The sequence below is a fragment of the Cydia strobilella genome, chromosome 13, assembly GCF_947568885.1.
Source record: "Cydia strobilella chromosome 13, ilCydStro3.1, whole genome shotgun sequence".
NCBI classification, from domain to species: domain Eukaryota; kingdom Metazoa; phylum Arthropoda; class Insecta; order Lepidoptera; family Tortricidae; genus Cydia; species Cydia strobilella.
Genome location: NC_086053.1, coordinates 3,760,777 through 3,773,272, shown reverse-complemented (window position 1 = coordinate 3,773,272; position 12,496 = coordinate 3,760,777). Strand labels below are relative to the sequence as shown.

At 38.6% G+C, this 12,496-nt stretch overlaps 1 protein-coding gene across 1 annotated transcript; it reads right to left on the bottom strand.

Moving 5' to 3' along the window:
* Positions 1 to 3,480: 3,480 nt before the first annotated feature.
* LOC134746446 (zinc finger protein 277) lies at positions 3,481 to 6,916 on the bottom strand. Its single transcript, XM_063680817.1, has 2 exons — positions 6,559 to 6,916; positions 3,481 to 6,235 (listed from the first exon to the last, which is right to left on the bottom strand). The coding sequence occupies exons 1-2, from the start codon at positions 6,803 to 6,805 to the stop codon at positions 5,178 to 5,180; spliced, it is 1,305 nt and encodes a 434-aa protein (XP_063536887.1). The 5' UTR covers positions 6,806 to 6,916; the 3' UTR covers positions 3,481 to 5,177.
* Between the last annotated feature and the right edge of the window lie 5,580 nt (positions 6,917 to 12,496).

The following is a 12,496-nucleotide window of genomic DNA, read 5'->3' as shown; positions in this document are numbered from 1 at the left end:
AGGTTACTCCAGCCAACCGACCAACCGTCATTTTAATTAACAAAGCACCACGCGTATCTAATTACGAGCACAAAAGTAAATATATAATTGCTGTATGCTATCTGAAAACCAGCGCCGGGCATTTCGGCCCAGCACACGCTGGAATAGAATAGAATATAACTTCTTTTGGCAGTTGTCAACTGTGCGTTTCTCTAGAAACTTCCTGCCTCGCACAGCTAAACTGTGGAATGAACTGTCGCCTGCGGTAATTCCGGAGCGATATGACCTTCAAACCTTCAAGAAAAGAGCGTACTCCCATCGGCAACGCACTTACAACCCCTCTGCTGTTGCGGGTGTCCATGGGCGGCGGTAATCGCTTACCATCAGGTGATCCGTCTGCTCGTTTGCCTCCTATTTCATAAAATATATATATATATATGAGAATGACACGTGGCGATCGTGTTATCAATGGAATAAATCCTATCCGTCTGTTTAACTGAGAACTGAAAAATCAACTCTAAATAGCTCTTTCTTCTCGGACAGTAATGACCTAATGACAGTATCTACTCAATAAAGTTTCTAGTTCTACAATGTAAAAAAATAAGTGTCACATAGGCAACGTCTTGTTTCTTACGTACTGTCCGCGCGCTAATTCCGTGCACGGATGAGGAATGTTAGGAATGTTGGGCGTCATGACCGAGTGGTGTCATTCTGTACCAAAGATAGATATAACTCCGCAATAGATGGATACAGTCTAAGGAAAAAACGTGCCTCGAAAATCAAGAAAATTTGATTCTCGATCAGAGGGCGCTACTAGTTTTGGCCTACAGTCGTATAGATGGCGTTGACGGTTTCGTTTGTTATTTAAAAAATTTAACGCATATCAGTGAAAGAACATAGGTCAAAATCATAAAAATAATTAATGCAATTAAAAAAAATCATTTATCTATATTTAAATACATTCTATCGTATTTTTATAAATCTTCATTTTCAGTTTAAAGGTGTGTCGACAGATGGCAGTGAATTTACTGGGGTTACAAAATTTACTATGACAGTACCGCTCTAGTATAAGTTACTCTATGTTCTGTACGTACGGGCGCAGCGCGCACCTTCCCACTTCCTCGACCACCGAATGCACGAAATTGGTGCGCGGACAGTAAATGTAGGTACAATTTGGTAAAATATATTTGAAAAATCTTATTTAGGTTTATTAATTCGTCGTTCTTTTTCGCCCATACTACGTTCACTCGGCGTTATTTTTCATTGTCTAGGTACATTCCTAATATATTTGATTAATGGTAGGTATTAATTAAATGGAGTAAAACATCGCACTTAAACTATCGTGAGACATATTTCAAAATATTTAGCAGTACGGTTTTTACTCACTATTATTTTTAGTCGCTTTTGGCGACATGTTTCGGATTCTCACACTCTCTGTTTGTTTCGGGCAGTGCACGACGTACAACCGCCGCGGACACTCGTGCCTGAGGATGGATTCCCAAAGAATCCGAAACATGTCGCCAAAAGCGACTAAAAATAATAGTGAGTAAAAACCGTACTGATAAATATTTTGGAGTAAAACATATTGCAATATGATTGAAATCTCTAGAGAATTTCATATCTAGGTACTGTTGGAGATAATATCTACCGTTATGAAGATATTTGATCTTCATAACGGGCCATATCAATATCACTTTGATGTCTAGACTCTAGGTACAGTCGAAGGCAAAAATATCGATCCAGACAAATGGCTCAAAAATATGTTGACACGACTTTATTGTCTAAGGTGTAAGGGCGTGCACATATTTTTGAAACTTTGGGAATGTATATATATTTATGCCCTTGACTGTACTCTGGGTGTGTGTTCGTTCTTATCAAGCTGTTTAACCTTAACGAGTACAGTCGAATACATTTAAGCACTGTACATTTCTCTATAGCAGAGACATTTATTTTGTAAGTTTTGTAAGTTAAGAGAATCTTCCTCTGGGTAAGGTATGAATAAAACGTAGGTATGATATGTTCGCAAGTCAACGCATAATTACATCCATTTTTAACGGGACAAGCTCTGATTTCGTTTTTATTCCGCCCCGAATAAATAACTTTTCAAACCAGCCATATTTTATCGAAATCAAAAAAAAAAATTGACAACAAAAAAAATTGGGCCATTTACGAGCTCGACTGTACATCCATTAGGTACGTGTACTTACCTACGACAACACGTAGGCACTTTGAAGTTTAAAAGCTAAAAGCCGCTATTTATATACTACGGAGTGCCGTAACTGTCTCTGTCTGAAGTATGGCATTGGAGCAGGAGATGTGATGTATACCTTCATAACGGTAGGTACCTACGACAGCGGAGGGCCTACCGCGAAAACCGAAATTCGCAAATTGCGGGGACGGGGATCTTTCTCTTTTACTCCAATGAAGGCGTAGTTAGAGAGACAGAGTAAGATGCCCGCAATTTGCGAACTTCGATTTTGGAGGTTATAGCCCTGCCGGCTTAGCCAAATTAGGTGACAATCGCTATCGCTTCGACAACGAAACGCTTTGTCTCTCTATCACTCTTCCATGTAAGTGCGGCCATGATTGTGCGCGTCCCACACGATGGAATCGTCGCCCATTCTGTAATGGACCATCATTGCCGATGGTGTAGAGGGACCATAAAATGTAACGATTATTATAGTTTGTTAAAGGACTGTCTCATTTTAAACATAGACAGAGAGAATCATATTATCTTTGTCTTACACTAGTACTAGCACCCAAAAAAAAAGGATGAGTATAGTTTTTTTTTGTTCTTATTTACTGTCAATTTGGTTTGACCAACTATATATATATACTCTGTCAAGCCATTTCCGTCAGTAGAAAAGAACGGGAAATTTTAAAAATGTAGGCGCGAAGAGTTATCGTCCCATAGAAAATTTGAATTTCGCGCCTTTTTCTACCGATAAACTTGTTTGACCGGCTATACTTACTTAATTCTCTTATTTCACAAAAACCAATCGGTACAAAGAGGTCACACGTCACACGGTCTTGTGAATTAAATTTGTAATTTTTTCGAAATGCCGAAATGATACGTCTTATTACTATTAGGTAGGCAAACCCCTTTTGGCTATACCTATATGTAAATGTATTACGTTTCGAAGTTTCGTGAAATATTATAGTAGGTAGGTACCTACCTAGGTAGGTTCCCAGGTAGCATTTATACGTCATTATGACGTCAGCGACGTCTTTATTACGTCAGCGACGTCTTTATGACGTCATTATTACGTCGTAATGACGTCGCTGACGTCACTTTGTTACCTGGTTGTAGGCTAGCAAGGTATTGTATGTAGGTTGTTTAAAAGTTAAAAGGTTTAATACTTGATAGGTATTAAAAACCTTTTAACTTTTAAACAACTATTGTGTCTGGTGGCCACCAAGTTGGCGCCTCTGTAGCACAAGCAGCCAATAGCAAGGTATTAAGGTAAATTAATTCAGAATTTAGACAATAGTAGATAAGTACCAGTAATTTCTATAAAATTTATTTAACTCAACTTAAAACGAATATAATAGAAAGTATATCTAATATAGGTAGGTACATTTTATTTACAAGACACGAGACGAATACGTATTCCGAACGGAAAAAAAAGTTAATATACCTACAAACATCAAATTGCGTAAAAATATTTTTACCACACCAGCTGGTCTTTACCAGCTCTCTTGATTGTTCAAAAACCGGCCGGAGTCGGACTCGCGCACCGAGGGTTCCGTACTTTTTAGTATTTGTTATAGCGGCAACAGAAATACATCATCTGTGAAATTTTTTTAAGTTGAAATTTGAGAGCATGAGATACAGCCTGGTGACAGACAGACGGACAGACGGACAGCCGGACTGCCGGACAGCCGGACAGCGGAGTCTTAGTAATAGGGTCCCGTTTTTACCCTTTGGGTGCGGAACCCTAAAAATTTATGAGAAAGTTGCATTTTATCCACATGTGTGGCAAACTAATAACATGCTAATGTTGAGTTGTTTTCTTATGTTGTCTGGTAGAAATGGTAGAATTGACTTTTACAAGATAATTTAGAATGATAAATATTTAATAACATTCATTTTGAATTGATTATGTATGATATTTTACAGTCAGTATTCTCCTCGCGTTGGTGTGGTGAAAATATTTGTGTTTCACTCGGTGGCAAAATTTGTTTAGCCCTCGTGCCTTGAAACCCTCGCTACGCACGTGGTTCGATTTTGGAATCTTTCGCTTGCTCGGGTATTAATATTATCACGAGGTTAAACGACAACTTTGCCGCCTTGTAAAACAAATAACTACTTATAACTACGTCGAAAATTTAAAGGGCCTGGGTGTACTGTAAAACGTTGTACGAATTGTAAGATACACATGCGAATTCCTATTTTTCGCACTTACCTATCTCTATCTATCGTATTATATATATCTAGAATAACTATTCTATAATGCTAATAACCAGAGAGAAAAATGGGGGCACATAAGTATTCATTTCTTCAGGTGTGACAATTTTTGTTTTGAGATCTATTTGTAAAGATGACCCAAACATATTGCACGAATAAACTGCCTTCTTCTTCGTTTCCTCATGACTGAGTTGTTATGTGCAATTATGCACCAAGGCCATGCAACATTCTGCCGTCCTACTAATAGGCGCCTGTCTGTGTAGATCCCTGGCAGGGCTTCTTTACTATATCTATCCAGCGGGTCGGTGGATGTTCACTACCCCATCCACCATGTCAACCACAATGCACTTTTCCATATTACAATGCCTTCCTCTTCTTCCTCGGTCCCTCATTGCTGAGGATCGCGACCATGTATGCTCCGTCTCCATATTGTGCGGTCATGTACTGCATGTTGCCGCCACCTCTTCACAGCATCATACCATCTTGTGGGTGCTCTTCCTTGCGCATGCTTGCCATCCATTTGACCCAAGATAATCTGCCAAGAGGCTCTGGACAGGGACTCGTGGAGGAACATGGATGAGGCCTATGCCTTGAGCAACCAGACAAGATGTCTGTGAGAAAGGCTAGCAGTAAGCAGTAAGTAAGTATCTGCCTTTCCAGGTAATGCTTACAACACCTACTGCCACTCAAAAAACCAGTGCTGGTAATAAAATCTGTTATATTATGTTTTAAAAATTAATAGATTTTATTACCTGAACATAATAGATTTTATGACCCGAACTGATTCTTATTAATTTAAAACAGCCATAGCCATCTCTTTAGAAATAGAATCAGAAAAATTGTTATCAGTCCTCTCAGCTGCCTGTTCCTCGGTGTCCCACCAGCTCTCATCATCATCATTGATAAAGCACAAGAACAAGTCATCTTCATATGTCGGAAAATAATATTCCGGCTGATCCCATTTTTCCTTGTTAAGTTCCCAATGTTTCATTTCTTTTAAATGTTTCTCTAAATTTATAGAGTCATCAAAGACCGTTTCACATGATAAACACTGCTTCAAATGTATCTGCCTACGAATGTAGTTTACTATCTTGATTTTGTGGTAGAAATCTAAGCCTGCAGTAGATTTTGTGAATGAAAAATCATGTTTACGTTCCATGTGGTCAAGAATATTCTCGTATTCCATTTCTGTATGCTCACAGAGGAGACAAGTTATCTGTGGGCCGTTCTCTTCGGTCCATTCTGACCACTCTGGATCACTGTCCACGGAATCACGGTCATTTGCCTCAGGAGGGTTTGGTATTTTTTGATGATTTTGTTTCTGATTATGGTGTTTCTGATATTTATGCTTAGTTTGTGTGTCACCTATGTAATTTACCATAAAGAATTTATCATACTCCTTATTTTCCGGATTGATTCTTTTGTGTCCTTTTTTCCTCATGTGTTCTTTAAGAATAATCCGGTCTTTGAAAGAACCTTCGCAGTAAATACATTGTAGATTATCTAGCTTGGATGCAACGGTGTTTATGAGGTCATCTATGAAAATAAGGTTGTCCGGTTTAGCTATATGAAAGTTGTGTTTTTCATACAAATGATTCAAATAAATGGCTCTAGTATCTTTAGAGACATATCTACAAAATAGACATTCTTTTTCATAATTTTTGTCTTCTCGTTCAAACTGGTGTCGTTGCAGTAATTTTTCCAGTTTTGTTTGTTGCAAGTTTGACCGTAACTCTTTGTCCTCGGGTAGAACATCGCTAAGCAAGTAGTATTGCTCGTCTTTAGATTTTGTTCCATCGGGCTTGCTGTCCAATAACATTGTAGTACAGAAGTAAGGAAGATTTTCATCTGTAACAGAACATAAAAAACTACTCAGACACTTATATAAAGCAATAAACCTACTGAAAGTAGAAGTCAGAAGTCCATTATTTGTGGATAGCATTTTATTCATAGTTATTTAGTTATACTTAAGTTTAAAAAAATTCATGAGTTAACTTCTACCTATGTATACGGATCATTATGCCAGTACAATATTGCAAAAATTAGTGCAATAAGCAGGTACTTGTTTCAAAACAATGAATAAATTGCATACTTGACCTGCTTATCACATTATTGCCGATTAAAATGCACAAAAATCTTACAATTCCAAATATAAATTGACCAAAACTAACCTCCAAACCTCAATCGCCAGTATCTCAAGTATTCAAACAAATCCGCTATTTGATTCACATCGGCTATAACCAGCCTATGTTTCATGAAGAAATGTGTAAGCAAAGGTTTCTCAGCATCAGGCAACGTGAATTTCTCTTCACACAAAACGCACTGGCATTCACGGGTCTCGTTATCCTTGAAAATCGTTGGTTTCTCGCTTTTCTGGTGCAGTGTTAGCGGGCCGAAGAACTTTTCTTGTTTAGTCATAGTTATTGATGACTCTTTTATTTAATTTTAGTAAAAATCAGGGCGAAAAATCTGATACAGCAGTTTAACTGCAAAAATGCTAAGATTGCTTTTATTTTAGAATCTATTGACAAAAAAAGGTGTCCAATATGGGCAATATGTCAAAGTGACAATGACAGTTTGTGAGGGGTACGTTGTACGTTCAGAAAGTTAAGTATTTTTTACATTCTACATTTACCCAAAGAGTCATTTACCACTTTTTTAGGTTTTTTTTTTAGTTTTTCTCCATGGAGACTATATAAACATAGAGTAACTTATACTAGAGCGGTACTGTCATATAGTTTGTCAAAGGACTGTCTCGTTTCAAACATAGACAAAGAGAATCATACTATCTTTAGAGTTTTGAATGATTCACGGTTAGTTTCACTAGACTTATACTAAATAACTACTCTGTAAAAACTATCTTCACCCCGCACAGGAAAATTGCACAATTTCTGCGGTCGCCCATAGACAATTTTCCCCTGGAAAAACCTGGTGTATACAAAGTTGAGTGTAGCTGCGGTAGTTCGTACATTGGGCAGACCAAACGCACTATTACCTGCAGAATTAAAGAACACATTGCTGCGGTCAAGAACAATGACGTTCGCAAGTCAGCTATTGCTCAGCATCTCCTTGAGTCGGGTACAAATCACTGGATCGAGTTGCATAGTCCCAAGGTCATTTCGACAGAACGCCACTATATACCAAGATTGGTAAGAGATGCCGTTGAAATTCACAAATACAAAAATTTTAATCGTGAAGATGGGTTTAAACTGTCAAATGTGTGGAATCCTGTGATTTGTTTGTGTAAAAAAACCAGTGATATCCGAATCAAACACGCGTAGTGACACCGTGAGTGGTGTGTTTGGACAGACCAACGAGTGTGAACGCGACCGGACCAACAAGTGTGAATGCGACCGTTGGTAACGTTGAAAGTGAACGCAGCCGACGCGCAAGAATGAGGGTAGACAGAGCGCTGTCTACACAACTTTGACACCCACCCGCTATCGTCAGTCACCCGTGAACATGATGCATGTAACTGCGTCGAAATATCGGGAGCTCACAAATAATACAAAAGGTAATCACGGTCTATATCCCGGTCAATATAAGTCTAGTCATACTATCTTTGTCTTACACTAGTACTAGCACCCAAAAGAAAAGGATGAGTATAGTTTTTTTTGTTCTTATTTACTGACAATTTGGTTTGACCAACTATAGTAAATTTTGTAACCCCAGTAAATTCACTGCCATCTGTCGACACACTTTAAAACTAAAAATGAAGATTTATAAAAATACGATAAAATGTATTTAAATATGTATAAATGATTTTTTTATTTGCATTAATTATTTTTATGATTTTGACCCATGTTCTTTCACTGATATGCGTTAAAATTGTTAAATAACAAACGAAACCGTCAACGCCATCTATACGACAGTAGGCCAAAGCTAGTAGCGCCCTCTGAACGAGAATCAAATTTCCTTGATTTTCGAGGCACGTTTTTTCCTTAGACTGTATCCATCTATTACGGAGTTATATCTATCTTTAATATAAAGGAGCCAAATCTCTGTGTATGAAAAGTGTCCATCAAAAAACAGTAATTAGGCGGCGCCACCATACACCGAAATACTACCAAAAACAACCTACGTAATTTGGTCGGGTTATTTGTTGCCTTATATGATTCATGTTATACTCAGTTATACTCATGTCCCAGAGCCTAACTAGCGCCACCGGAGAGATTAGGAACTATTATTTAAAGTTGAAAGCGGTCACTTTTGCAACAATTCTGCCATAAGAGATTGGCATCCTTTCTATACCATCCATATTTTTCTCTTTAAAAGCTTGTCACCGAGGTGAACATGTAGAAAACAAACAACAATACAATGATATGATATGATATGATTTATTTATGTTCTTACAATTAACTTATTCTATTAACAATAGCCTTTCGTACAAGCTGCAGTAGCGCCATGGCGGAGTCTGACAGAGGAGCAGCATCCAGAACGCTATTGCATAATAGTATTGCAGCCCAGCCCCCGGGCCCCGACATCAAACATAGTATTATGATTTGAGCTTAAAAAAGCCAGTTCTATCCGAGCAGCCTCATTTCGGACATCTACTTATACAGCGGTATTCTGCTCACTTTTTTGGGCACAAAAAAGTTTACAAATAAAATAAATACATACAAGTTTTTTTTTAAATTACTTACCTTGAAAAATAAAAATATTTTATTCTTATCGTCAAATAAGGATACTGCTCCACATTCTTGTCAGATTATGGTTTTACCACAGGGCGAACACGCTATACCACAGATTAATAAATAGTTGGCTATACAGTACAGTTGTGTGTGTTCTACCGCTTGTACAATGGGCTGTGCTCTGAAGAATTGTTTGACATGATGCCAACGGCCGCTTTCTATCACCGCACCGCTCGCCATCGGCAGGGTGTTCATCCTCACACCCTAGCACCTAAATGGTCGCGTACTGTGCGGTTTAAGAGGAATTTCCTCCCGCGTACGCTTCGGCTGTGGAATGAGCTCCCTGCCGAGGTTTTCCCGAGGGGCTACAGTATGGGGTTCTTCAAAAAAGGAGTGTACAGGTTTTTAAAGGGTCGGCAACGCGCGTGTAATATCTCTGGTGTTGCAGGCGTTCATAGGCTACGGTAACTGCTTACCATCAGGCGGGCCGTATGCTTGATTGCCACCGACGTGGTATAAAAAAAAAAAAAAAAAAAAAAACATCAAAAATCACTTGCGTTTCTATGTGTGAACGGCAAGTCTGTACACGCGGCATGCGTCATTGTGTGCGTTGCTTAAAAAAATAGTACCTACTGAGCGGCCGGCAAACGGCCGTCATCGTCAATTTGCTGTCGCGGAGTGGAATCGGGGCGGGGCGGTGCGTGGCCGTTCTGTATGATAATACTATTACTTATTCTGTGGTTTTACATAACTGGGACTTGAATCTGAACTTGTCTGTATAATAATCTGACACGCTCGAGTATTTCAAGATGACGGTTTTTTTTGCAAGTTTGTGTCTGCCACTTACTTACGGATCGCTGAAATCGTCAGATTATTGAAATAGACACTTTTGTAGGGTCCATAGGGTCTGAATATCTGACGAGCACGAGTAAATTATTTTTTTCCAAATTTCCTATCCTTCCGTATGACCACCCTGCCTATGTCTTGTTATCAGAAACATGTTGCGCGACTGACACAACAAGGAACCAATGTCTGACGCGCTTGAGTAACTCCACATGGTGTTTTTTTTGTTTTGTACACGGTTTCCTGCTCGCTAAAAAACAAAATATAATGTATAACTGTTTTTCTTCCTATCATCTAATATTTCGAATCCAAAAGGTCTCTACGACGCTCGAGTTACTACACATTTAGCATTGTCGCCTCCCCGGCTATAAGGGCGTAGCTTCAAAATTAATTTGTTTGAAAGTCAACCTACTAAATCGTGATTCCACCCTGCAATTGTGTTTGCCTAACAGCCTACAGGCGTTTGACTATGTACCCGAACTCCGAAGTATAATGTTACTGATACCGCGTCGTGTCCCCACTTGAGTAAAAGGTTTATCTGTGTTCCAAATTTCATCAAATTCCATTTATTTGTGACTCCCGACTCCGACCCCTCAAACCACAAACCCGACACCTCAGCCTCCGACCGCTCAAACACCATCTTCCTCTCAAATGTCTGATACCTGTTCGTAAAAAAAAACGCACAATTTAATTTTTTCGTATGTAGATAAGTATGTGAGTTGGACTCGAGTTGGGTCTAATAATTTGTGCCAGTTGCAGTCAAGACTGCGGGACCTTGGGCTGTGGAGGTCAGGGACTGTGAGGGATTTGGGTCGGCGGCTGAGGGACAGGGGGTGCGACCCTCGGTCCGGATCGTACCTGGTCCAACAGATCTCGTTGGCCATTCAGCGCGGTAACGCTGCTAGCGTTATGGGGACGTTTGAGCGCAGGTACGATTCGTGACGGTTATTTAATTTAAACAAAAAAAAATGACGACGCCTGTTGCATTTATGAAATTTATCTATTCTTTGATAAAGTATATAAACACTTACGGGAATTAGTCGTAGCATCTTGCAGCGCAACGTCAGATTGAAGGAAAAACGTGTCCATAACATTACAATTTACACAACCAATATCATCACCATATCAATATTCGTCCCACTTGACTGATGGACGTAGGCCTCTCTTACATACTGTTTAGTGCGTGGGAAGTTTCCACTGTGCTACTAGGAACCCTTGGGATTAGATACTTCACATTTCAACAGTATTCGCTTTTCTTCGAAGATGTATGGAGATTTCGCAACCATTTGATATAAGTATAAGTTCCGAGAAACACATATCTTTCTCCGCTCAAACACGCAACACGGAACGAAAAGACCAATAAATAGGTAACAATCTTACGATAAATATTCTCAAACGCACTGACACATGACTTATGACAATAGTCATTATAGTCCAAAGAGTAAAGTAATAATTGGTAGGTAATAATAAGTAATAGTCATTTTCATAAAAACCTCTACAAAGAACCACATTTATCCATGTAGCAGCAGCTTAGCAGTGACAAATGTATTGCCGCGCCATACTTTACGTAATTACTATACACCGTGTTTTTTTTGATTTCCGTTAAGTTCGACACGTTGCTTGATACATTAATAGAAGCTACCTGGTATATCGCTTTTTGTAAAATTCGAATAAAAATATTTTTTTTTGCTTTTTCATACAAAATAAATGAATACTGCATTGTAAAAGGTCCTTTAGAGTTAAGTAAAAGTTAGTGTCAAATATGACAAAGCTTGAATTTTATTTACGACAGCACATGCCAAAACACAGCTTAGTGGTAGATGGTTTGCTTATTGAGTGTGAGGTTTCAGGTTCAAATCCCAACAACTAACTTGATTTTTCTTTTTTTTTCTTTACATTTAGATTTTAAAACCTTTTGTGGTTAAAACTTCGAAGAAGATTTACATATTACATTTATAATTAATGGGGTCCTATAAAAACGTCTAAAAGCCTGGGGTATACTTTGGGGTATGAAATCACTAAGCCCATGGGATTTTTTTAATACTTTGTGTTCGATTGGCACTCATTGAAACATTGAAATGGTGTAATTTTCTTACTACTAACAACATCATTTTCATCGAAAGCTTCTAAGCAGAGTTTGAACTTCATCATCATCATCATCATGTCAGCCGACAGACCTACCTAACCTAGTTAGGTTCAAACTCTGCTTAGAAACTTCCGCTAAAAATGATTTTATTTTTTATTGTAGCTTACTAACTATCGTTTTCATAATGACTAGGTATTTAGGTAGACATATTTTCTTAGTTTTCGGACTAGAATTCAGATTTTGCTATTTAACCGATGACTGTTTCGTTACGAAACGTAGAAGTACCTAAGAATAAAACGAGATATTATAATATGCCTTATTATAATGCGTTTGCCGATGCTTTTCATTTAACTAAAAAATACATATTTACGTCCAGTTTTAAGGGTTTTAGACACCTTTTCTAAGTACCTACTACTACGATACGATTTCGTATCTCGTAACTCCGTTTCCGTTTCCGTTTAGTGACTACACCAGCCAGCAGTTCTGCTGCAAGGACGCAGAAGCGTTGGTCACACAAGGGAGGGAGAGACGGAGAGGCTCGTCGAGCTT

Coding starts and splice junctions, on each gene's coding strand:
- LOC134746446 (XM_063680817.1), bottom strand. CDS start 6,805: ATGACTAAACAAGAAAAGTTCTTCGGCCCGCTAACACTGCACCAGAAA. Junction 6,236..6,558: donor CTGGCGATTGAGGTTTGGAG/GTTAGTTTTGGT, acceptor GTTCTGTTACAG/ATGAAAATCTTCCTTACTTC.